We start from the raw sequence: 27,801 nt of genomic DNA, 5'->3' as shown, positions 1-27,801 counted from the left end.
TTTTTCACATTACACCCTAACTCAGTGTCTCTCTGTTTGTCTCTCTCTCTCTGTCTTACGCAGACAAACAGTGCAGTGAAATAGCATCAAATACCGTTGCCACAAGCACCTCACATGCCTTAAACACTTTGAAGTTCACACCTCACAGACAATCTTCATTTGTCAATGATGCCACTAAAAGAGTTTATGTGATTATTCTACTAATTTATGGCAATACAATAAGTTAAAAAAGTCTTGGCCATACTGTCAGGGTGAGTCTGTAGCCGTGACTGAAGATAAAGGAGTCAATAACAGTGACATTTAGACACCTTCAAGGAGCCAAAGAACAGCCATGAAAACAGAACAGATTAATGATTAACACAATTAGATCCTTATATCAGCACGCTGACGCTGACTGCTCAGACACGGAAGGAGCTGACCTAATTTTTAACCGAATCGTGACCAACAGGACGAGGTCGTCATAAGTATATGTGTATTCCACTACCGTAATTCATTCAGCTGTAGGATAATAGCAGTTCCAGCGCCATGAGTTCACACTCATTAAGAGGAAAATGAAAACACTTCATGAAAACATGTACCAAAATATCAAAAGCAGCCATGGATAGATGTGATTAATGGCGTCGGTCACTCTACACAGTCAAAGCAATCAGAAGAGGAACCATGTGGCTAAAAGCAAACTGAAAGATTTTCGTGAGCTACTTTCATACCATTAGCTGAGGAACTTTGGATTTCCCTGGCCCTTCAAAGTTTAAAGCTCTTAAAACCATTGTAAGCACCTTAAAGGAGCTCAAATTTAATAATAAAAATCAGAAGGAAGTGAGAGAGAAGACCTTTTTTAAAAGGCTTGGTTTATCCACTTCTTATTTCTTTCTAATTTAATGCAGAAGCTGTATGCGACAGTCAAAACAAACACGAAGCCCATTCCCTCAGTGGCAAACACACACCACACCAAAATGAAAAGAGGCAGGACAGGAAGAGGGAAAGTACAACTTCAAACAGTGTGAGTTCCCCCCCTTATTCTGTACAAAGAGGTACTGTATGGTGAAAAGGGCAAGATGGGAAATACATGAGTGGTGAAGAGATTTTTCCAACAAACATGCCCCTGTGTGTCCTCCCCGGGCTGTATATTCCCACAGAAATGCTGTGGGCTGTACAGGAAGCTGCTGTTGGTTAAGTCACCTCTTAACACCCTCAAAAACAGAAGTTTCAATTTGAAACAGAAAGCCGTTTTAAAGTTTTAAAAAGCGACAGGGTAAGAAGTCATGTGCTGCACGGTAGCTGCCTCGTCAGGCCACACTGAGACCATCGGCTGTCACACACATTCACACACACACACACTACGGTGCCACAGATGGCTCATCGGCACACTCATGCACAAAAGTGATGCCACAGGCTTGACATTTTTCTAAGCAGAAGCATTTCAAGCAACTGTGTGTGTGTGTGTGTGTGTGTGTGTGTGTGTGTGTTGAGCGAGAGGTTTCCCATATCCAGCTTCTGCCTCACCTTGAACTGTCTATGCACTGGGGTGATGGGATCCAGCTCCCCATCTCCGTATTCAAACACCTCCTCCTCCAACACCCTGTCCAAGTAGCACAGCACCTCCTCCTCTTCCTCCTCCATGATACTCTCCTTTATCTTTCCCCCCTGAACCACCTCCTCTCCTTTTTCTGCCTAATCCTTTCTTCAGAGCTAGCCAGGACACATCAGTGTTTTTCCCCCCCCGTCAGAACAAGTCGTCCTGACGCGAAGACAGAAAGAGAGAGGACCCCGCCTACACAGCACCACCCCCTTCCTCTGCTGGGCTTCCTGGTCTGTATGTATGTGTACCGCGAGTGTGTGTTCCACCTCGGTCGATGCGGTCTGCCCTCCCTCTAAATCTGCCCCTCCCCTCACAACAGACGCTGTGCAGCCACTTCCCTGATGGCCTTCTTCTGCCTGAGCCACACAAGGGATCTCATCTGCTTCAGTCTTTTCATTTGATTCTTCTGTATTTTCAGTCCACTACCTCAAACACACACTGGCTCCCTGTTGCAGAGCATTAAGGGGCTCATTTCTCACTTTTCGTTTCTTGTCTCTGACCATTGTTTCTTTATTGATCTACTGAGACTCTTGGACATGGAGCCGGCTAATGTGCTGCTGTAGTGTGGCTAATTCTGATTACTGCACAGACTTGGTAGTGTGCATATAGAAAATGCAAAGGTTTGGGACAGAAGAGAAGGAAATCAAACATTTTAACTTGATTTATTCATGTTTTCCTAAAAACAAATAAAAGGTACTAAATTAACAAACATCAAAAGGAGAAAATTAGCCAATTGGTTAAGAAAACCTCCAAGAAAACCTCTGGCATTTACTTTCAAGCTGGAACTCTGAGGGATCAATGTATGCATTCTGTCATGGAAGTGTCAGGGTTGCCTTCATAGCTCACTGGAGTCAAGGCCTGCTGCAAAGTCAGCAGAAACAATACCTGACTGAGCAAGGCTTGGGCTTTTACAGGAAATATACTTTTAGACTTCAGAAGGCAGAAAAGTTGCCACTAGAGTACAGAAATTATAAATATACTATGATATTAACACGTAAAATATTTCATTTTACAACTCATATCATTTTTTTTTTTTTTACATAAAATGTTTAAAGTATTGCTTAAGCGTTGAAAAGTCATTTCTTAGTATGCGTTAATGAAACTTTTTTGGAACGATTTTTAATTTGTTTTAACCAAAATCTACCACTAGATGGAGACAAAGTTTTATTTAAAATGATTGACCAGCACATAGAGGCGTAAGCCAGTTACCAAAGACAGCCAAACCACCGCGCATTTCGATTATTATAAGATAGTTTAAGGGACAAAGTATAGTAACTAGTTGCTAAAGTAGAGCAAATCTACAGCAGATGTCTGAAAGCACTGTCCATCTAGGTTTTCATTCTGAAGGCATTACATTGTTATATTTGTGCAGTCTACATATTAAAGCTGTTTTTGCTTCTGAGTGTGCTACGAACCAAATATCCAAATCCTTATTCTACTAGTAAAGTGAGGAGATTTTTGGCTGGTCCTCACAACTTCAAAGTGTTTAAGGCATGAAATTCCTCACAAAGATAGAAATACAAGGATGTGTGTGTTTGTGTGTGTGTGTGTGTGTGTGTGTGTGTGTGTGTCTGCATGCTGTTATATGAGAAATATATGTCACAAAAACTCCACTAGGCCTTTCACTTCAGGAAAATTCTTGCATGAACTCTGCACCACTAAGTGTCGGTTCAGCAGCAGCTTCTACAGATGACAGACAGACAGTAGACAGTAGACAGTAGATGAACTACTCTTCTTCACATGCACAGTGTTAGCACTTTAAACAAACAAACAAACAACACCCACTACAGAGCAATAACAATGTATTCCCAGAAAATGTAACAATGTAACATTCAATCACAAACCAGCATTGCTAAGTAATGGTGTCATTCAAGCCTAAATAGGTCAATGGTCACTTCCGGACACAGTGAATGTACCACCTGCTGGGGGCTGCAAGGAATCCAGTTATTGGGGCTGATCGTTAACAATGACACCCAGTCAACTTCTGACATCTGATGCAGTCAGGTCTGGTGTGAACACCCTAAAACCCACCGCTAGCAAATAATGGCCAAAGGTAATTGACACCTGACAGTGTACGTGTTTCAGCAGAGGAACAAAATAACAAGACCACACTAAAGAACAACTGAGAAAGATAATTACTGCATTTAAATGCAGAAATGTCCTACAAATACTAAAAAAAATACATTGGTCATGGGTAAGACAAAGACTTGTTTCAACAAATAAACAAAATGGATTTTTACACCTTCTTGCCAAGGTGAAGTGGGTCAGTCAGTCCCACAGTGTCATCTCAACCTCCAACATTCAGCTGGTGATTTATGTTGCTTAGTTACTCCTAAGTTGCTCCCATCTGTCACATTGTCTGATGTTATGAAGTTGTGTGTGGACGTTCATGTGATGGACCACTGCTGATTAATGTCTTCCAGTCCTTCTGCGTGTGTGTGCTGCTCTTACCCCTGGAGGCAGGCCCTCTGGTGGTGTTGGCGAGACTGCCTCTCCATCGGGCCCCTGGGGTGCGCACAGCTGGGGTGACATGGTGGGTGATTCATCTATGTAGGGCAGCGTCTCGGAGCCATCCTGTGACTTGCCGTCCTCTGCACCTTCCCCCTCATACCCATCAGTGTTGTAGTTGAAGTCTGGAGATGAAAGAGAGGAAGTAAAAAAGGAGATGAAGAAGTAACATATCAGCATTTCAGTATAGATGGGAAAAAAAATCACTGCTGGAAACGGCTGTGAAGACTCCAGCTTGTTGTCAGCCTTTAAATCATTCAGAAATATAGTCCAGAGCTCACTGAACACTGATGAAAATGTGGTTAAAATCAAAAAACTAGTGTAGCATAAGTCACCACCCTGCTGTCAAACACACACAACATAATTCTGTGTGTAAAGGGGATCATGCACATGTGATTTTACTGACTGTTCCTTTTAATCTAACGTGAACATGTGAGCTTCAAAATAGAACTCCTCATTCAGATCTATTGCCCAGATGTGCATTTGTTTTTCAGATTCAAGACCCTTGTGTGACCCATGTGTGCATGTTGATCTGCACCCACTGTGACTGATGCAGGCTGCCCCGATCTGCTAATGAATCCTGACAATCCAAATCCATGACAATAAAAAAAAAAAAAGTCAATACTTCACTGTCGACTTTATGCAAAGTAACCTTTTTGTGTCACCAGCCACAGCCTGTTATTATTGTTCAACGCCTCACACATATTTTTACACCACATCAAGTAAATGGATTGAACTGAAGAGGAGGAAGAACCGACAGCAGATCAATGAGGTCAGAAGCAAGCTTGTCATCACGAGAAAATAATTGTACAGTAAACCAGAGGAAGATTGGACTCACTGGTACTGAAGAACAGAGACTGAATGACACACGCAGGAACCTCAATGGATGGAAAACAAATCCATTGAGGTTGGTGGTGTGTGTGTTAGTTTGAAAATGAGACAGCAGACTGAACAGAAGTAAAATCACTGTACCCTTCCACTGTTATAAACCTTTTCTGCTCATTCAAATTGAGGCAATAATGTTGCATACAAAAGCAGCCATAAACCAGGAGGAAGCACCAAAAACTTTTGTGAAATGTCAGCGCAGCAGTAAAGAACGCATGCTGTTCCGAAGTGTTGTAGACTAAATGCTGGTTTGCTGTTCCAGAATTCACTGGTTGAGGGAAAAACAGGTATTTTCTGCAATAACGATGTAAAAGGTCAATAGAAATTGAAATAAATACTCTTGTCATGTTTTCTATGCAAAAATAAATAGTTATCTCAAGTAAACGCAATGATAGTCAGATCAGAGGACGAGCCTGCATATGATTAAAGTCCCCCCTTGTAAAGGGGAACAGACTGAGCTCTGCAAGAAATGGTGGCTGAACTGGAAAGATGGTGTAAAGAAAGAAACAGAGGAGCCCACAGAGCTACGAGGAAGGCAGAGCCACACACAGGATCCTACCTTATTCTGCATGTAGCCACTGCTAGCCGAAGGATTTATGGAGTAACACTTCTAGATTAAAATCCTACTTGGGTCAAATTAAATTCATTTAAAGAAGTAGAATAGTGGTGTTGCCACCTCGGCCTACATCTACTGTCTTCCCTCACTTCGAAAAATGGACAGAAAGCGACTAACTTAAGTCTTTTAAGATGAGGTGATCATGCTTTCATTGCAAATTCTATTTGGTAGAATTTTCCAAGCTGATATCAAGCTGCACCTTGCTGCTTTTGAAAACAATAAAAATTTACAGTGGACTTCTGCTGCTCTCCACTTCAAATGTCACACACCACAGATGATTGCTCCACAATTATTGGTGTGCTCTGCTGTGTGTTGATGGAGTTAGATCAATGAGGCTCCAGATAATAAGGAATGGTTTGTCTGGCAATGGAAAACCTTTCAGAGAGAGTAAATCAAGGCAGAGAGCACTCTGCTGTGCAGCTGAAAAAGTGCTCGCATTAGACTGTAACTAATCCACATCAGCAGCTGACTGACCAAATATTTCACATGTGGAAATACATTTGATAAAAAAGGAAGTGAATGCAGAAAAAACAGCTGCGAATATTATTCTGAAAATACACAGAAATTGTAGAAATGACTCCATAATAGAAAAGTCAGCCTCTTAAATAAAGTGAATAGCACTCCCTTGTCCATATGGCATTTACAGCTATCAGAACTCTTAAAAAAATCTCTTTGGCGTCCTCAATGGGCATTGAAATGTGACATTTGAGTCTTGAATAACAATCTCTTTGATGGTGATTTAAATAAACCAAAATTTCCATCTAATGCACTTATCATCTGGCAACCAGGTGGGACCTTGTGACAAGACATTCATTCATTCATTCATTCATTCATTCATTCATTCATTCATTCATCATTCATTCATTCATTCATTCAGAACTCTATCTTTTTCTCCACAGAATGCAGCAGAACACAAGGTCAGTTTAGTTCATTTCAATTGTGTACATATTTGTGTTTTAGCAATCAAATTCTTTGACTTTTCTTTACTTTGTTGGCTTTACTTTTGAAGCCCAAGAAAGACAAAATCTTGGAATTCTCAACATGTGGCAATAAGTTTTTTATTGATACTAAGAACCCTGCTGTGTTGGTTTTTTTGGCTCTCAGGGCAGCCTTTGGCACTATGGGCCATTCAGTCCATAACTTTTACCGTTTTAATCTGTTAATGGTCTTCCTCTAAAACCATTGACAAATGTGGCGTGCTGCAGGATTCTATTCCTGGCTCATGCTCTTTTCTGTGTATTTTTTTGCCTTTGGTGTTAATCTTTACCAAACACTAAGCCAGTGTTGCAAAGATGAGCTGCAAATCCATCTGCTGGTCACAATAAACATCTGTTGGTTACTGAATCTGAAATTCACATTAAAAAAAGTGTGTAATGTCTAAGTACACTTTCACTGTAGTTTTAATTTGACATGCAGATTTATTTTGTCAAAAAAGCTAACTTTTTTCTTACAAAGCTAACTTTTTGTTTGTTAGTTCTCTTGATCACTGTAGCACGCTGTACATTAGAGTTAAGTTGTCTCTCCTGTTGTGAATTAAATTGGCCCAAATACTGTACTGCCCGATGTCTCTCTTTAGCAGCTCCAATTCTTTGGAACATGTCACATCTGTAGTTGTAGTTTTGATTTAAAGCCTGATTAATATTTTATTGTATGCTATGGTCCCCAATTTGGATGTTTATGTGACCTTTCAAGAAGCACAGACCGACAGCTTGATTCTCTCAGAATATGAAGCTATGTCGATGAGGAGCGCTTGATCATTACACCAATGTGTGCGCACACATACAGGTCAACATGTGTGGCAGCAGATATGTTGCATAACACACCTGTTAAATCTCCAGTACAATCCCAAACACTCCAGTACTCCTCTGACCTCTGCTTAATGTCGGCTCTCATTCCTCACTGACTCACCTGTCACTCCTAATAACCAGCCCCCCATTTCCATGGAAAGGAAAAAAATAGATGCCTTGAAAATTGGCCAGACTAATTCAAATGCATCCTGGCCTCCAAAAAGCCGTCTGGTAATGCTGACAGGCAGTCAATAAACCCTGAAGAGCAGCAGTGTTCTGGTGTTTGACTGCCCCGATAGAAGGTATGAATAAGAGCTATTGTGAAAAATAGGACTGACAATTTACATGAGCTCATCAAATGTCAGTCTAAACTCCACAGGGCTTCAACCACTTGCACAAATTTGCAAATAAATGTGGTCAGGAAGAAGCAAGAGTTGCTGCAGCAGTATGAGAATTCAATCAAGGCACTGTGCTGCCTTGCTCAGCATTTTCTTTTCAGAAGGAGAAGGATTACATCATGCAGCCTTGCAGCAAGCTAGCACTGTGTGGGCACCATGAAACAGCCCTGAAAACTGCTTGTGTATGTGGGCCATGACTGCAGCGACTGAGCAAACATGCCTTAACCCACGCAGCATGGTGTTTAGAACAGAATGCATGTGTATTTGGAAGCCAGAGTTTCCTGCATAGGGTAGGAAAGACTTTCAGCATCACTATACATATGTCTATTCATTAACGTGATTAATGTATATATAGCACACATAAAACTCATACACAAATGCATATACACACGCAGAGAGCATTTCTCCACTGAGGAGCACAGACGACCCTCAGTGAGCTCAACCATAACGGACCCAATTCTCTGTAGACCAGATAGAAGAAAAACAACAAGAAAAGGCACTGCGTGTCCTGTAGCACAGTGTTGGGAGCCCAGACACCATGACAGCAATGGCACAGACTTTATGGATGTATACTACAGTGTGTACATATTGTAGGCATTAATATCTGCTTGAGTTGCTGTTGTCAAACAAGAGGTGACGGGGGAAATTTAAGATCTTTGTGAACTTTACAGCCTCTCTCATCAACATGAAGGACTTTAGCAGCACTGTAACGTGAACTTGATCACTGCAGCAGCTACCATGTATGTGGGTTTTAAAGTTATTTTATCACACAATGTACCAAGGCTGGAGATTGGATTTTTTAAAGAATAAACCACTTATACAAATTAAACTAAATTGGTGGACCTTGCAACCAGTCACGGTTAATAATGATAAGCAAAAGACAGACATATCTGAGGAAAACCAACAGATGCTGGCTACAGATCTGGTGAACCAAACCATGAAGTTTCTGAACAGCAATTCCTCCACAGTTCATCTCATCCGTGATGAGTGCAGCTGAGGAGATGAATGTCACACATCTATATTTTACTTGTGCATGCTGAGATCCTTGACCCCCTACATCTGCACAACACAATATATAAGATATCAGATGCAGACCGTTGAACATCATTTCGCTTTATGATTACCAAACTGTAATGTTCACAGTTGCAGTCAGCAAATACTATAGAAGGTAGCTATGACTGATACAAGCTGAGAGCATCTACAGCTAATGCTCTAAAAAGAATTAAATACTGGAATGTTAAATGAAAGCAGGCTGTGCCAGGAAGGAACGGGAATAAATGTGAGTGCAGACAATTTTTAATTCCTCGTTTAACTTCAAAAATCTGCTGACCACATAACTGGTGAGATTTCCAATTAATTAAAGTTTACAAAAACACAAAATATACATAGATAGATATAGATATATAGATTTAGATATGCGTTATTTTAAGCTTTAGGTACAGAATACCAGAAAAGGGGTAGCAGAGGCAATGCTAATGATTCATATTTAGTCAGAACTTCTCCTAGTATCAGAATACAGTGATGCAAAAAGATGCTGACTAAGCAAATGGTTTGTGGATATGAGTCATCCACTTCAGGCGGAGTCATTGTTGCTCCTATCCCACTCATCCAGCCTCACACTGGGCTTCTTCCGATGGAACAAACCTGCTATTCTAAAAGGATGAGGGTTGGAAAAGAGAACAGGCGAAACTTCTACTGTGCTTTTGTTCAACTAGGAGTTAAGACACATGACGGTAGTTTCCATTATCCACTTCACAAACTGTGAGCACATGTTCGGAGCACTTTCTATGCCAGGTGAAGAGTCAACTTAGTATTCTCCCTTTATTCCTCAAATGAATGTCAATTCTGCTACAGCTGCATATCTTCATGTGACATACGCCTGTAGGCAGCAAAAGATAAGGGCCCTCCGTCCATGCATGAACCAACCAATGTTTCCATGACAGCCAGCCACTATACATTATAATTAGTTAGCCTAAATCCCCAAGGCTTGGACTGTTCAGACACACTAGTGCTTCCATAGATTAGGACAAAAGCTGTGATACATCAAGCTAGGTTTGTCTGCACACAAGAGGTCACAAGACCAGACACACCCACACACACCTAGACATACAGGCAAACAAAATCTATCACAAATAATCCAGCAATTTATTTGCCTCGTCCCACCTTGTGCCCCCCATGTTTGGAAGCAGGTATGATAGAATTTGATGTTCCAAATGATTGTAGAGTTAAATATGTGCTGACAAACTTTTAAGTAGCTTCATTTTGTTTGCATCTACATATCGTTGTGCAAAATTATTGTTTCACTTCATGCAAACAGAAAGCGTATTGAATTGGGCACTGAAACTGAGGAGCAGGGATAATGGGAGCTATTGAAATGCAAGCAGCTGCTGATGGCAGGTGATAGGGCGTAGGTTAGTGGGGTACGGCACTGTGCTGTGCTGCATGTTTCATATAAGAATATTATTAAAGGAAGAAGAGAAACACTAAAATGAGAGGAGAAACTTTGAAAGAAGATTTCAGAGTGAACGCAGACATCACTAACTGCCAATGAAAATATCCAACTACTAGGAGCAGACTCAGACGTTTAGTGCATTTTTGCACTAATACTTTTGCAATTATACTATTTTTTCATTGACACTGACATTCTTGCGCAATGTTTACAGGCACTGGGCCTAATGTCTGTTTGATTTGTGTGTATTCACAGAGAATCCTGTTACAGGAGGGTGGAGTGATGAAGGTCCGAGGTTTTCTGGTGTCTGATGAACTGTGATGAGCTCTCAAAAGCCCACATCTATCTGACACACAAACAAAGACTGATGAGCAGTGCTCCAGTGATGTAAAACCAAGGGTCAGTATAAAGTAAATGTACTTTTTCAGTCAATACTGAAACTTAATTTATATGAAGTTAGTATGTATGTGGTTACCGGTACATTTAACTACAACTGCTCCACAGGTGCTCCGCAGTGGCTCTGCGCGGTTCCTGAGGCGTGGCTTAAATGCATATGTATGTGTGATAATAAGAGTAAATAAAAACAAGATCCACTTCTTGACTTCAGTAGAGAGATGATGTGCTGAGAAGAGGGCCAATCAGGGCCAATAATATTTTACCACACATATAAACGGACACAAAAATGAGTGTTAGAGTGGAATATATGCAGGATGCTTCGTAAATTACATTAAACTTCTTTCTAAACTAATGAAACAAACATGTATGGAGTGTGTATTGTATCCATGACATTAATTCATAATCGGGAAGTGATACGTGTGTGTTTAAGACAATCAGTGACCTGCGCATGTCTGTTCACCTGAGCCCAGAGATGCTCAATGCTTGAGTGCATCCATAAACCCTTTCAACTCGTAATGGCCTCTTCCCCCTTTCATGTCTCCCCCTTCTTGTCTCTCTCGCTCCACTACCCTGAATGCTTAATCATGGCCTCTGCCTTCTGGGAGCATGTAAACATGGCAGCTGCACCATTGGCCAGGAAGGTGGTGTTTCTCTCTCATGATTGGCTGACAAGAGAGGAGCCAGGGTGGTCAGAAAGACGGCGTTGGTGGTTACTATAGCCCTAAAAGATGACTTCAGTGTATAGCAACCTATCCCCATCCACACAGGCACACACCCCTCAGGTCATGGATGAAGATCCCTATAGACTCCCTGAACAAAACATACTGAGACACATGACACACCCTCTAACATCAAGCACAACAAAGGAGCTTGACTCTTCTAAAAATGATAACATTTGTAAGATTCCTCAATTTAGCTGCAAAATTCTGATAACATATTTTGTTTGGCATTAAAGAGAAAACACATTTATATATATTTTTAAACTTTTTTTTGTTTTGTTTTGTTTAATTGCGCAATAGCATGTCTTTAGATGCAGCTCAATCAATCAATCAATCAATCACTCTTTATTTATATAGCGTCTGTTACAATCAAAATTGTTTCTAGGCTTTTACAGATTACCAGAGACTGACCCCCAGCAAGCAACAGTGGCAAGGAAAAACTCCCCCTTATCAGGAAGAAACCTTGAGCAGGACCAGGCTCATATGGAGGACCCTCCTGCTGATGGCCAGCTGGGTAGAGATGGAGAAGAAGTGGGAGGACAAGTAGAAGAGAGAATAGGCATAGATCGCGCAAAATGCAGCTAACGATGTCCTCGTCCAAAACCATTAAAGTAAATTAATGCCTAAGCAAATCCTAAATAGCTCAATCATTAATCACAGCCAACAGTTGAACCAGCATCACAGCTACATTATGTACGGCGCAAAATAAATAAAAAAAACATTTAAAATAATTAGTTACAATTACAAACAAAAGTCCTCCGTGAACCATCACCTTATCGTGGTGGAGGAGTTTGAGTACCCTAATGAGCCTGGGAGCTATGCTGTCCGGGGCAGTTTGCCCCTGGTAGGGTCTCCCAAGGCAGATTGGTCCTAGGTGAAGGGTCAGACAAAGAATGGTTCAAGACCCATCATAGAACAACTAAAAGGGAAGCCGCGTACCCAGCCCGGAGGGTTACCGGGGCCCCACCCTGGAGCCAGGCTCGATGGCGAGCGCCTGGTGGCCGGGCCTACATCCATGGGGCCCGGCCGGGCCCAGCCCGAACCAGCTATGTGGACACTCCCGTCTCCAGTGGACCCACCACCCGCAGGAGGAGCATGAAGGGTCCGGTGCAGTGTGGATTGGACGGCGGACCAAGGCGGGGACCTTGGCGGTCCAATCCTCGGTTATGGAAATTGGCTTTTGGAACATGGAACGTCACCTCTCGGGTGGGGAAAGAGCTGGAGCTTGTGGGGGAGGTTGAGTGTTACCGACTAGATGTGGTCGGTCTCACCTCCACACATAGCGTCGGCTCAGGAACCCAAGTCCTTGAGGGGGGTTGGTCACTCTTCTACGCTGGAGTTGCTCAAGGTGAGAGACGGAGAGCAGGGGTGGGCTTTTTGCTTGCCCCCAACTATCTAGTTCGACGTTGGGGTTCTCGCGGTTGAGCAAAAGGGTTGCTTCCCTGCGCCTTCGGGTCGGGGAACGGTTCTGACGGTTGTGATCGTGTTCCGAGGGCAGTAGGGGACATTGAGCCTGAATGGGCCATGTTCCGCTCCGCCATTGTCGAGGCGGCTGTCGCGAGCTGTGGCTGCAAGGCCACTGGTGCTGGTCGTGGCGGTAATCCCCGTACCCGATGGTGGACACCAGGGGTGAGGGGAGCCCTCAAGCTGAAGAAAGAGGCCTACAGGTCATGGATGGTCTGTGGGTCTCCAGAAGCAGCTGACCGGTACAGGTTGGCTAAGCAGGTTGCGGCCGCGACAGTCACGGAGGCAAAAACTCGGGCATGGGAGGAGTTCGGTGAGGCTATGGAGGAAGACTTTCGGTCTGCTCCAAGAAGATTCTGGCAAACTGTCCAGCGCCTTAGGGGCGGCAGGCAGCAACTCGCCCACACCGTGTTAGGTGTGTGTGGGGAGCTGCTGACGTCTCCTGGGGCAATTATCTGGCGTTGGAAGGAATACTTCCAGGAGCTCCTCAATCCTATCAACATGTATCCTCAAGGTGGAACAGAGTCGGATGACCAGGAGGTGGACCATCCAATTTCCGGAACGGAAGTTGCCGAGGTAGTGAAACAGCTGCCCGGCGGCGGAGCTCCGGGAGCGGAGGAGATCCGCCCGGGGTATCTTAAGGCTCTGGACGTTGTAGGGCTGTCCTGGTTGACACGCCTCTGCAACATTGTGTGGACATCGGGGGCAGTGCCCTTGGACTGGCAGACCGGGGTGGTGGTCCCTATTTTTAAGAGTGGGGACCAGAGGGTGTGTTCCAACTATAGGGGGATCACACTCCTCAGCCTCCCTGGGAAAGTCTATGCCAGGGTGCTGGAAAAGAGGATTAGACTGAAAGTCGAACCTCTGATCGAGGAGGAACAATGCGGGTTTCGCCCCGGTCGTGGAACCACGGATCAGCTCTTTACCCTTGCTGGGGTACTTGAGGGGAGTTGGGAGTTTGCCCAACCAGTCCACATGTGTTTTTTGGACTTGGAAAAGGCTTATGACCGGGTCCCCAGGAGCATCCTGTAGGGGGGTGCTCCGGGAGTATGGGGTGGAAGGTCCCTTGATAAGGGCCGTCCAGTCCCTGTACCAAAGGAGCAGGAGTTTGGTCCGGATGTTGTAAGTCGGGCTCGTTCCCAGTGAGGGTTGGACTCCGCCAGGGCTGCCCTTTGTCAGCGGTTCTGTTCATAACTTTTATGGACAGAATTTCTAGGCGCAGCCGGGGAGTGGAGGGTGTCGAGTTCAGTGGGTGGAAGATCTCGTCGCTGCTTTTTGCGGATGACGTAGTTCTTCTGGCGCCATCGAACAAGGACCTCCAACAAATGCTGGGATGGTTCGCAACCAAGTGTGAAGCGGCAGGGATGCGGATCAGCACCTCCAAGTCAGAGTCCATGGTCCTCGCTCGGAAAAAAGTAGAGTGCCTTCTCCGGGTTGGGGAGGAGGTCCTGACCCAGGTGGAGGAGATCAAGTATCTCGGGATCTTGTTCACGAGTGAGGGTAGGATGGAACGGGAGATCGACAGGCGGATCGGAGCGGCGTCAGCAGTGATGCGGGCGCTTAACCGATCCGTCGTGGTGAAGAAGGAGCTGAGCCGGAAGGCAAAGCTCTCGATTTACCAGTCATTCTACGTCCCAGTCCTCACCTATGGCCATCAATGCTGGGTGATGACCGAAAGAACGAGATTGCGGATACAAGCGGCTGAAATGAGTTTCCTCCGCAGGGTGGCCGGGCTCAGCCTTAGAGATAGGGTGAGAAGCTCGGACATCCGGGAGGGGCTCGGAGTAGAACCGCTGCTCCTCCACATCGAGAGGAGTCAGTTGGGGTGGCTCGGGCATCTGGCTAGGATGCCTTCCGGACGCCTCCCTTTAGAGGTGTTCCGTGGCCGGCGACTAGGTGGAGAGATTACATCTCTCGCCTGGCTTGGGAGCAGCTGGGGGTTCCCCCAGAGGAGCTGATGGAAGTGGCCTGGGAGAGAGCTGTCTGGGCATCCCTCCTGATGCTGCTGCCCCCGCGACCCGGATCCGGATAAGCGGGAGAAAACGAAACGAAGTGAAACAAACAAAAATCAATCAACAACAAACTAAATTTCTTAATTCAATTAGCAACACAATATAACACTTGTTTATTTACTGTGTGATTAAAAGCCACAGCAGCACAAACAGCTGAGCCAAATACTTTATCTATTATTCAGAAGGTTGATGCTGGATGAACCCCGGTGGCCCAGAATATAACCCCAACAGGAGCAAGCATGCAACCAGTTTAATCTTACAAGGGCCTTTTCCACTTTCAGCTGCCTGAGATCATGAAAAAGAAACAATATCCACCTTTTATTAAGGCTGCCTCTTTCAAAAGGCTGCATAACTACTGTATAATACAGCTTATTGTTTTTTATAAATTCATTCATACGTAATAGAACTGAATTTATTTTGAAAGTTACAAAGGTTAAAATACTACATTACCCACCATTCCATCAACACACATTCATTTCATATTTGGCAATTTGAAGGAAGAGACTCAAGTTTAATGTTCTAAAAGCAGAGATGGGTGAGAGAAAGAAAAGCAAATAAATATACGTTTTCATTTGTACTGTCAGTCCTCCTCTCACATCCCAGAGCATTTTGTTTCGCAAACACAAATCTGCTTATATAAGCTCGACCTAAAATGAGGAAGATGCTTCGACGACAACAAAAACAGAGGAGAATGGATGGCAAGGGGCTGCAGAGATGAGCACGGCGTTACATAACACGGTTACAGGCCTCCCAGAGTATCCCCTGCTCTTGTGTGAGGGGACAGATTTAAACATCCCTTTCAATAGCGACACTTCAAGGGAACAAAGTTCATCTATTGATCTCAATAATGGAGGTTATTCAGGGCCAACGTGAAAACTCACAAGAGATTAAATCACAAAACACTTTTCCCATTGTGAGAAGAAAATCTTTACCGTGTTTGCACTTTTACTGGGCACAGAGAGATGTCTGTATCCTGATGACACAATAAACAATTCTTTTACAATAATATCTCATGGCATTGAATTCTGTATGGGAATGGGTAACACTAATTCAGTAAAAACCTAAGATTGTATTTTGCTTCTGCCTCCTGTCTGTGTTGAGAATACAGTTCACATTAGAAAACCATGAAGTTCCATCACTCAGGACCGACGACAAGAGTGTCACCATCGGCCACACAAAAAAATGGTGAGACAAAAAAGTGGGGTTCAGATTTGGGTGATATGGATTTTTGTGACTAACGATGTATCACATGTTGTATTACTACCCTGTAAAACTCTACTGGGAGCCAGTCCAAAATCACTCTCTTGCGCACCAATTTGCTGAAGCGGGCCATGTAACAACATAAAGTCTGAACATTAAACACTTAAAGACAGAACTGGGACTGGACTGGAGTCAGCCTGCAGCAGCAGGTCAGCTCCATCTATTACAGGTGGAGAGAGAAGGCAGAGCAAATAGAAACCTGGCTGTCAATCTCCTGGTCCACAGCATCCCCTCGAACCAACCTGTCATTATTCAACATCAGCCATAACTGAAGGCATTATTAGCCCACATATACGGTACACAGAATATAGGAGCCTGCTGCCTCCTGTTACTTTTCACTCTTCTTCGTCATCTGTGTGGAAAGACAAATATAAAGCATTTTCCATTCCATCAGATTCTACTGCTGCAGTGTTTTAATCAGTTTTTGTTTCTGAAATGCCATTAAAAATAATCCACTGAAATTTGACTTATTTCCTGCAACCCTGAGGATTTGAATGAAAAGAACAAAGAACGAAACTCTTTAGCTAAGGGAATGATTTTTACACGAGTATTCATTCAGAATAGTTTTGCATCTCAACAATGACATCAATATATACTATTTACAAGCATTTCCCTCAACAAGCACCTTATATAATACAGTCTGAATTCATGATGTTTATCCATTGTTTATCTAAAAATAAAATTTCAAATCTGGATTTGATTTGGCCTGCAGGTCAGCGCGTTCTCCTGCTGTTTGGGAGTCACTCTTAGATTAGAGTGCCCTATAAATTCCATTCAACCATCTGTACAACTGCAACATGAAATTGGGATATCACTGTACACATGACCCTTTCTCAGACTCCTGAACTCGGGGCACACTCATATTTTAGCAAGGCTTGCCCAGCTCATCTTTTAACTACACAGAGGCTGTACAGAAATGAGGATAGACTTAGTTTTTAAAGCTGCATCTGGGATGCCGACATATGCCACCTCCCTCAAGGTGACACAGATTAGATTTGGCATACATGTACGCATGCATCTGCGCGTGGTGCAGCAGAGCTGCCATGGCAGAAGGCCCATATTTTGGCTGTTATATAATCTAGAATGTTGCTATGACACCAAGTGAAAACACCAAGTCCAAAGCACATTTTTATTATTATTTATGGAGTCTAACTCATCACATTTTAATTACATGGTGGACAAACAATATAGTTGACGTAGTTCTAACTAAATGTACATTCTTGCACACATAAAATACCAATAGCCATCTGACGCTTCATGCTGCTAAAGCCAATATGAGGACGAGGCTGCCTAATGAGTGACTGGGTGCTGTGAATTCAACCATTGTGTGCAATAATTGTGTGCCATTACATCCACATACACATGCTTTTGTCCTCGTGATGAAAGGATGGACTGGTTTATAACTGGTGAAGGAAATCTCAGCTGGATAAGCAGCGGTCAAACGGCAGGGCTGAACAGAGAAAGCCTCCATGGGTGAACCCAGCAGCTGTGGCTTCCAGTATCCGCTCCACAGAGTTAAGGATGTGGTCACATTAAGCCATTAACACAGTGTCAGTGGCAGACTAGGACAGATGCAGTTACAGCCTTGTGTTTGGTAATCCCCTAAATGAGAGGAAGGGTTGGTCTGGACCTTTTAAAGTGATGTATTTCTCTTTGGTAAAGTGAAAGAAAGTCAGTATCTCAAATACCAATTTACTAATGCATTGTAATCACATTATAAACAACAATGAGAGAAAGCAAAATAATTATGAAAAGTGCATGTAAAGGATTTGATATTTCCCTCAAAAAAAAAAACCTTTCAAGAAAATTCCAATCAGGCCTGACACAAAGCCACCATTTACACATCCAGATTATCCCTAAACTGATAGTTTTTTTAAGCTTGTTGGGGCTGAACCTGTGAGGCGTTATGTTTTTGGTCAGAGCAACAGCAAACTCAAAATAGCAATATTAAAATAGTAAGGAGATAATACACCATCTCTGGGCTGCTTATCATCCGCTTCCACTGACCTGGTTTAGTTTTGAAATGCATGAGTTCATACACTTATAAGCCACCCATAGGTGATTAGCTTATTTTAGAATTAATACAAGAGCCCAAAACTTTCAGCATTACTAATGACCGAAGAGCACAATGGTTGGTGATTTCATCGTTGTGCTCTTGGGTGGTAAATGTTTATACTGTACAGGAAAAAGGTCCGGAAAGCCTCAGTGGTTTGGGAGAAACTGAGACTAGCCTCCCAACTGGCTGATAATGGAGGTGGAATGTATTTAATCTTCTAGCTTGGGAGGAAAACTGCAAAGGTGAAACCTCTCCCATTTCACTGCTCAGCAGGTAAACAGTGTAAAAAGAAACACTGGTGGAGTTTCAGGGTCAACAACACAGTAATGCATAATTCTTTGTGACAGTCCCAAGCCTGTCCACCAAAATACTTCCAAAAGGATTCACTTTTGTGTACCAGCAAATTCCCGAGCATGGCCACAATCCCGTCTCTCTCCCTCTTGTGTTCAATTCACCTCTGCAGATTAAAGCCTGGCAACAATCGTGACACAGCACAGAAGAATCCCAAAACGATGACATGTGCTCGTAAAACCCACAACACGTGCATAATCTCATCGACACGGCAACAGGGAGGCACAGCCGTGCCCGATGGGACCTTTGTAATCACTTTAAAGTGGAGGAAACTCACAACTCTCATTAAAAGGGAGAAAGCACAATGGAGATTCTGTTTACATTAATTCATACTTACATCATCAATAACTTTCACATTTACAGATAACGACTTTGGGCTGCGGATCATATGAAGGAAATCTAAAAGGGTACTAAAGCGAACACACGGGGGACTCGTCTCCAGCAAACTATGGGGACCACAATAACCAATAGATTAAAAATTTAGCATCATACAGTATATGGCATCATCAACAGACTGGAACATAAAGTTCTACCTCTGCGTTGTGCACATGACCCCCACTTTAATGTAGCAGAACCTCTATCTCCGTGCCACTAAACATCTACACAACACGAGTGATTGTAGGGTAAAACAGACATGGGGGCTACTGTGTGTTGGGGGTTATTCTTCTAGACAGCCACTAGCAGGAGGTGTGACATTAGACGGTAAAGGAGGGAGAAGCCAGCTAAAGTGGCCTGAGGTGAAGAGGAGAGTGGAGATGCGCTGAAAGGAGTAAATAGAAGGTTACATACTGCTATAGAGAGTGTCAATCCACGACAGCCGGGGTAGACCGCGAGCACTGAGGGGCTCCATCGTCGTCCTCCTCTTCTCTCACTATTGCCTTCTGATTCCTGCTCCCTTTTGCTGCGGATGTTTTTCTACCGTCTTTCTTTTCCTTATTTTTTTAAAGCGGTCTTCATCTCGCAGAAGAGACACAAGGAATCATTTGGGGTGGCAAAAAGAGAGGCTTTGGGGTCCAAGATAGACCGCTGACTCTGAAGACTGTGTGTGTGTGAGCGCTGATAGAGAAAACAACAGGCTGGAGGAGACCGCTGCCAACCGTTGCTAGGGGAAGGCAGAAGCACTCTCTCTCTCTTTGGCTTGCTCAGTCATTCCCCTCTCCCTCTCTCTTTGGCTTGCTCACTCACTCCCCTCTCCCTCTCTCTCTCTTCCTCACACACACACACACACGCACAGAAGCGGTGCATAATCACTGTGTACCAGTGATGTTTTTATGTACTAACTGATTGATTATCTGTCTCTCAGGTTGTCTTTAACTCACATATGTCAAATCACTGAAGTGAGTTTGATAATTACTGTATAATGATATAAAGCTAAATTAAAACATCCAACACTACAATATGTAAAATGTATATATCTATACTAACATGACACTTGTTTAGCCTGTGGTATAAAAACAAAGAGTTGTGATTTTGCATATTATTACTAGGCTTTCTACAAACAGTGAGGTGAAATAGATCATGGATCCCTCAATGCCCCCAAACACACACACACACACACACACACACACACACACACACACACACACACACACACACACACACACACAATGTGGAAAACACAGTCAGTCATTCAGTTAGAAATTGGCTGGTTCAGATGTCACATTTTAAGCTACACCCATCAGTGGTTCCTGTTGCCATGAGCCCCACATCTTTTTACAAATAAAACACAACATGGAAACATGAAAGATTCTCTCAGATACACACACACACATGTGTATGTGCGTGTGTGTGCGCATGCACGCACGCAATCATGCGAGCCTGATGATCTTTAGAAAGCAAAATTAAACCCGACATTTTATTTATTTTCTAATTCCAATCAGAACTTTAATGCACAAATAGGTTTAATGGAGAAATTATGACATGCTCCTGCAGTGCTTTGTTTTGTTAGTTATGTTCAGCATTATCACACAGCTCTTTCTTCCCATCAGGCCAGTATTTTTTTATGAATGCATGTGCTACATTAGATACAAGTATCGTGCCAGCAGAAACAAAGCCTGACATGAAACCACCCCCTCAAATCCCTTCAGGACCACTCCCCCCCCCCAACCTTCTCTAAGGGGCATGGGGGAGGAAAGATGGAAGGTTGAGAGGCAGAAAAACTTCAATTAGGACACAAAGGATGACAGGAGGAAGCCCCCTCCTTCACCAGCCTCTGCAGGCAGAGCAGGGGGGCCTTTGTCTGGCTAGAGAGCCCATATGTGCCAGCTGGAGGAAACACACACATTTAACAGGAGGGCATCCCCGAGAGCTCATTTGCCAGGGGTCGTTTCTGTGCGAGTGTGTGTTAAGGCATTTAACGGGTGTCCGTGTCTGTGTGTTTCTATGTGTGTGCATGTGTGTGTGTGTGTGGGGGGGGGTGTTAATGTGTCTCCTAGTTATTAATGAATATATTAAATGCCATCAAGAAATATATAGCACACAAACACACTAGTTAAATGCAAATAGGGTAAAACAGAGGGGGGGGTGGGGTGATGGGGTTGGAGAGTAGCGCTTCATCAAATACAGATTTAATGCACAGCCCTACAAATTCTTTGCTTCTGGTCTAGGCGTATTCACAATGTTACAGCATTCAATCGTCAAAGAAACACAGCTTTAACACACACGCACATACTCGCACTGCATGTGCACAGCCCTTGTGTCACAAACATACCCTCATCAAATATTTACAGGCAGTGGAGCTGTGTGTCAAAAAGGGGTTTTAACTAAGTAACTCGCACATGGACTGAATGGAGCTGAAGACATCCCACAGATCAGGTGTAGCTGCAGACACCAGAGGGAGGAATCTACTGTGCTGACCTGATTATGAGTAAAGGTCGACACTTTCACCCTCACCTCCCTTTTACTGTGTGAGGGAGGTTGAACCAAATTCAGGCCTTCGTGATTTCAAATATATTGTATGTATATCGAAATTGGATCTGATTACCATCAGGACATGTGAAGCAGATGACTGTAGCGACCAGGGGAGTATATAGACCCATTTACTGCTAGTAAATACAGACAGCTGCACACATATCGTGGCAATGGACCTACAGTGGATAGCAGAGGCTTTTCAAGCTATGCTGGTGCATTTTAATTCTAGTTTTGTTTAGTGTACACAAACACAGAAGGAATGAAATCAGGATGATGCCAGTCTAGCTACACCTCCCCTGCACACAAACACACACATGTTTATTTATCAGCCACTATGCTCTATATCCAAATATGACTGCATTAAATTGTGGGTCCAGGCTTTAGAAATAATTGTTTACTGCTTATAGTGAATTTTCTCCTGCTTCCTCGTCTATTTGAAAAATGGGGGATAAACCATCCGAGACAGTACTTTGGTTATCACAATGCGCACACCTCAGCTGAAACTTGGTGAACGACCCTACCAACGACTCTCAGGTGACCACCCAGATCATTAGCATGCTAATGTTCCACAAGGGCTATATTTTCAAGTGCGGTGTCCAGCGAGTTCAGAACTGAAGAAGCCTTCTGGATAGAAGGCAAAACGTCTTCAAAGAGAAGAAATACAGTCCAGTTGACAAAGAAAACTACCTGTGATACTTACTGAGATTACGACTGAAATGCCTAAAGCCCCACTTCTGTTTTTGACACCCCCTCCCCAATATGACCCATTATCGAAAAGCACTCTTTGTGAACATGTAAGACTGACAGCACATAAAGGAAGTGGACAGCTGTTTCCCTGTGAGTGGTTCCACAAGAGTCCCAATGAAGCACTCAAGCAGGACAGAATTTACAGAAATGAATTAGGTTAGACAAAACTAGTCTTGGCACAGGAAGGAGAAAAATTAAGTAATAACTTGATAAACTACCAATTGTCGAGGTCTTGAATCCAATGAGTGAATAATGAAATGTAATTCGTCCTTCCAAATACTCAGTGCGTAAAAAAGTCATCTTGGAGACAGATGACAATATGTTGTATTGCTTTTTTTCATAACCCTGTCTTTGGTTTGGGGGCTGGGGGAGACAAAGACAAACAAAGACAATGCATTATTGAAAAGACCAGAGTGCTCTCGTGATTCCTGTCTGCTGGTTAAACTGGTAATGACTCAAATCAACTTGGGTGTATTTAAACAGTCTGCTAATGTCTCTCAGGTTCGACCTTTTAGAATGAACAGCTCTCCAAGCAACCCATCTTCCCTGAAATCCCCCACGTTCCTTCAAGATCCATTTAAACACACACATCTGTGATCCAGATCCAGGGTCCTGAAATACTCCAAATCCTCTGCCAGTGTAAGTCAAGGAGGAGCAGGACCCAAGAGTGGGACAAAGAGATCAAGGAAAGTGTTATGAATTTGTATGAGTGTGTGTTGCAGCAGAGAGAGAGAGAGAGAGAGAGAGAGAGACAGACAGAGATGAATTCACTTTGATCTATTGAGGTCAATGCTGAAATCATCTGAATCATGCTGTGATTGGACACACACCAGATCAGCCTCCCACACACTGCCGTGCACATGCTGTAAAATCTCATATTTTATTAATTGCTTTAGCACATCATTAGTGCTGCTTTATGTTTTCATCTTTCACGGTCAAATATGCACATGGAGTTTTAATAATATTTCATTCTGACAATAACTCACCAAAAACAATTTTAGGATGTAAACGGCACACATTTGGGGGTGGTGGTGGTGGAGGGGGTGCTAGGTGTGTAAATAACAAACTACTGCACCCTAGTGTTGAGTCTTTGTAAATACAAGTGTGCTTGCAGAAATGTATTATGAAGCTACTTGTAAGAGTCCAAAGTCAGGGAATGGGCCAGAAGCATCGCTGCAGATACATCACACACACAACCTGTTCCAACTCCTCCCCTTTGGTAGGCGCTACAGAGCACTGTACGCCAAAACAAGCAGACACAGGAACAGTTTCTTCACAGGCTGTCACTCTGCTGAACACTTAACATCAGTCACTGTGTCAGGAACAATCCCTGTGGTATTACAACCAGTTGTGTATACTGTATATATCACAATGTAATTTCCACCTGTTTATAGCATATCTATTTTAAGTAGAAAAAATAAAATATATATTTATCTTTGTGCACCATTTGTACATTACTACAACTCTGTCATTACCACACATCACCACAAGGAAGCGATCTTTCATTCAAATGATGTCACAGGGGACGACTCCAGTTACTATTATAGACAGACAAATTATCATACTTAGGGGGTCGTCTAATCGTTAGGTCACATCTTAGCTATGCTGCTATAGGCCAAGGCTGCCGGGGTCCGGAAACATGATCACCTGACAGGCCTCTGTCACCCCACTGGGTAATGGTTTCCTCTCCTCTTCTCTCCTTTCCTCCCCCTCATCAAGCAGACTAGTTATGCTGATGGTTACAGAACAATTCTGAAAGTTCATTATCCCTCCCTCTGCATTTCAGTGAACAGCAGACAACTTTCTGCCGAGTCTTCCTCAAAATTCAGTGACACACTATTGACCCTGGACCTGCACAAGCCACATATCGAGTGTTTCCCACATCATCACCCAGTGACATTCAATATCTTGGTGAGAGCTTGTACGATCTGAAACAAACGCCTCTTGTCTTTCTTCTACACTGTGTTAAAAATTAAATAATGAGAAATGTAAAGTTTAGCAAGGATAATACTGCATTTCCTTAGTTGTGCAACTCTCTGTCTGGTTTCCATCTTGCAGTAAATGGAAGTGAAAGTGATGACTGCAGCAGAAGATGTCATGTCCACGTGTGGTGGTCTTTCAGAGCTAAAAAAAAGCTTTTGTGGCTGCCATCTGACACAGTAATACTGTCACCATGGAAACTTCTCACAGACAGAGAACACAAGCTCAACATTGAGCGACAGAACCAAGAGAGGAGAAAAGTTAAACCACATATTTACATAAATATGAAGTGATTAAATATAACAATGGTCTTGCAGCTGTTGCAGGAGGGATGAAATGATGTTCCACCACACTGCATGTTGCACAACCTTGTAATAAACTTGTTACATATTCTGTCCAATTGGTTAGTGGGCCTGATAGATTACACTGTCCCACAGAAAACATGACACGGCCTTGGCAGTGTACAGGAACCTTGCCATTTGTTCAATGTTTTTCCACAGCACAAAAGGCTTGTTGATTTACCCAATAATTTTCACTCTTTGGGCAGTGGCAGCTCAACTAAAGAAGCAACCAAAAATGATAAATATATCTGCTACATAAGGTCGTCCATAGCAGTAAGCTGACCAAAAGTAAGCTAAAATCACCTGTGTCTGTCTGTATAACAACTCCTGACGGAGCTTAAAATGCAAAAAATCTTTTCAACTTTTAGTGCAAAATATCACCAAGTCTTGCCTAGACAACCAAACTGTTTAAGGCTGTAAATCAGAGACAGATGCCCCTATAAAGAAGATCTGAAAGGAAAATGAGAACAGAAAGCTTTACAGACAGCACAGGATGAGGTGTGGTCTCTACGATGAAACAACAGCAGAGGTTGTCATCAGCTGAATTTTAGATCTTTGACAGTAACCTGGTCGCTGATGTACCTCAAGTTCATGGGAGTCTCAAGGTTGAGCAGCACTGCATGAATCAGTTAACTGACAGGAAAACCACCACTTTCTGTCACAGCGTCTGTTTAGCAGCAGCTCTCCATGTCATTTCAAAATGTATTGCCCTGAGTAAAAGCCTGTTTGGGAGGCAATGAGCTGGAGGAAATGCAGCAAGAGTGCTGGTGCAATTTATCTGCTCTAATATTTATCAGAGAACTTAACTCAGGGTGAGAAATAAGCTTGGACTTTCCCAGTCAGACCTCTTAACCACTTTATCCCTTTGCAATCTAACTGGTGAGAAAGATTTCTGCTTTTATTTGTAACCTGCCTCTTTTAAAGCAACAGCTCTCAAAAATGACGACGTCCTGTTTTACTGGATTTTCTCTATAGCAAAAAAATGGAAAAATGACCTTTTAGGTGTAATAACACATATGTCAGACACTCATATTTGAAACTGTTGGGTGGGTGGGGGTCATAAAGCTACAGGAAATCATACTTTCTCATAGGTATCTGTGTGCTCGGCGAGGAAAAAAGGTGAGGCTGCCAACAAAGCCTTCTGAAAGAGAAGCGTCCGTAGTTACCTTAACTATGCAGCAGAGACTGCCCCAAAAGAGATTCAGCGAAGAATCAAATATCGAAGTATGGTCAAAGCAGAGCTCCTACATCCTCTGATCCAGCTAAACGCACTCCTCCTCCACTACCACAGAAGCACGGCCATGATGACACGCTCATCACCAAGGTAACAGGGGGACAGGTCGATCCATGAATAGCATTTACATTTGGAGGATTTACAGGATTTAGTTCACTTTGAAGAGATTTTAACAGTTTATCATCACTTGACACGTTTTATCAAGGTCAAATAAAGTACATAAGTCAAGCTGCAAAATAGCCTATGGTGAGGATAACACTGGATCCACTTATATTTTTGTGAACAAAAATATAAGTGAGCAACAAAATGCTCATGAACAGCCCAGAGAACGGAGCCAGAGGCACCAAACTGGGGGTGTGGAGGGTTCTCTCTGCAACCTGCTGCAGCACAAAACTTTCACAATTAAATCCTGAGCAGTCAGCACACACAAACCAAAGATAAGGTACTGACTGGATTATGAATTCAAATCATAAGTGACACCCCCCTTCTCTGCCATTTGTACTATCAATTGGTAAAATAAAAATAATATGACAGATGTCCGGTTCTCCTGTTGCAAACCCTATCTGGGGCAGGTCTGAACAAGCCTGATGATCTGGGGGAAGAAGGAACCAACCATAGAGAAGAGGGAAAATATGCAGTAGAGTGACAAGAACAGGTTTGTTCCCCCTCCATTTGCTTCACCAGGGTCAGAACAGCTCCTTTTGGCAGAATGAGCCCGCGGTGCCAAAACTCTGCCAGTGCGTGAACAGTTTAATTCATTACACTGCAACCGTGAGCCATCAGTTGGAACATCACTTGTACATAACAGAAGGTGATTATCTCACTCAACCCGTCTTGAAGACAGAGCTTGATCATCCTCCATATTGTCACAACCTCATCTTGCAATGAATAAGAGTGCACATATGTTGACACACACATAATTTAAGAAGTGAAATTCTTGATGTGATGTGATAATGCTATCATCTCCATGTGTCAGTGTGAGGGTTTGGGGGCATTTTTGCCTAAACCTGCACATTCAAATTCTAATTCCAAACATGCTGCTTTTACTCCAAGATGATGGATGCCTGACAGGTAAATGTGCTCCTGCTAAAATGCAAAGGAAGCTGTTCTTTAAAACAAAGCACCCAGCTGACAAATTTAGAAGCCCACAGAACGTTAACACACACTCGTGAAAAGCGAGTTGTCTATGTGGCTCCATATGTTTTAGTGTGAACCCCACAGAAATAAAAACATATTCATCGCAGCCATCAAAGACTCAATGGCCCAAAAATAAACCAGCTAATTCACTCTACCTGCTTCTTGTACTCTTTTTAAAGCAACAATATTCCGAGAATACTTTAAAAAACAGGAAAGTTGACAACTTTTAATGTTTTTGCTGCTCTTCTGTTAGGAACATGGTCCTTTTAATATTTTTGATTTTCTTCCTTTACTCAGATGCATTCTAATTTTAAACTCAATTACAGTATATTTAATGTATCACTAAACTTTATCCATTGTGGAGTTGAATTCTTATAATTAGCATTGTGGGTAAGTCCTGATCATTGAACATCAGGTATACATTCCATAGTCTGATTTAGATTAATTCAGTCTTCTTCAACAGTCATTATGCACAGTCTGTTTGTGAACGTCGACTAAATGCTGAATTATTGCAGTGAATAAACGGGTGTTGTGAATCAGACATGACTCAGGTTCCACACGTAGAGGTCAGACTTGCAGTTTCAAAAGACACACATGACACAGTGGATCACTTCTTCCTAGCAAATGCCTGTTGAACAATGGAGGGACAGTGAGCAAGACCTCTGTCATGTGTCCACTGCCTCTCTAGATGTGTGTGAGAGTCCAGGAAGATGTCATCTCGTGACCCGAGGTCAGGCGTCTATTATTTCTTCTGAACAAACTGATCTCTGTGGCATGTCAGCAGCAGAGAAAGAGCTTCCAATGCCGTTGAAGCCACAACCAGTGGTATACACATACCTGTAAAACCTCAATATCAATACCACAGCACAAGACTGCACAGGTCAAGAGTGTTATATCAGGCATCCTCATTCTATATACCACATCTGTACTGGAAAATACCAGGGATGCACCAAAAACACGCCCCCCGAAGAT

At 43.0% G+C, this 27,801-nt stretch overlaps 1 protein-coding gene across 3 annotated transcripts in view; it reads right to left on the bottom strand.

The window, feature by feature from the left end:
* abr (ABR activator of RhoGEF and GTPase) overlaps window positions 1–27,801 on the bottom strand; it is a 77,399-nt gene that overhangs the window by 47,233 nt on the left and 2,365 nt on the right. Inside the window, exons 1-2 of one of the 3 annotated variants that reach the window (XM_057054765.1) lie at window positions 19,270–19,573; window positions 4,031–4,212 (exon numbers count right to left, since the gene is read on the bottom strand). In XM_057054765.1, coding sequence (XP_056910745.1) covers window positions 4,031–4,212; window positions 19,270–19,330 — 243 coding nt within the window. In that variant the 5' untranslated portion in view covers window positions 19,331–19,573. Of the gene's footprint in view, window positions 1–1,503; window positions 1,794–4,030; window positions 4,213–19,269; window positions 19,574–27,801 lie in introns of those variants that run through there. The other 2 variants (XM_057054764.1, XM_057054766.1) reach the window with 2 other exon arrangements.

Source organism: Takifugu flavidus, chromosome 14, assembly GCF_003711565.1.
Source record: "Takifugu flavidus isolate HTHZ2018 chromosome 14, ASM371156v2, whole genome shotgun sequence".
NCBI lineage: Eukaryota > Metazoa > Chordata > Actinopteri > Tetraodontiformes > Tetraodontidae > Takifugu > Takifugu flavidus.
This window is presented reverse-complemented; position numbering and strand designations above follow the sequence as displayed.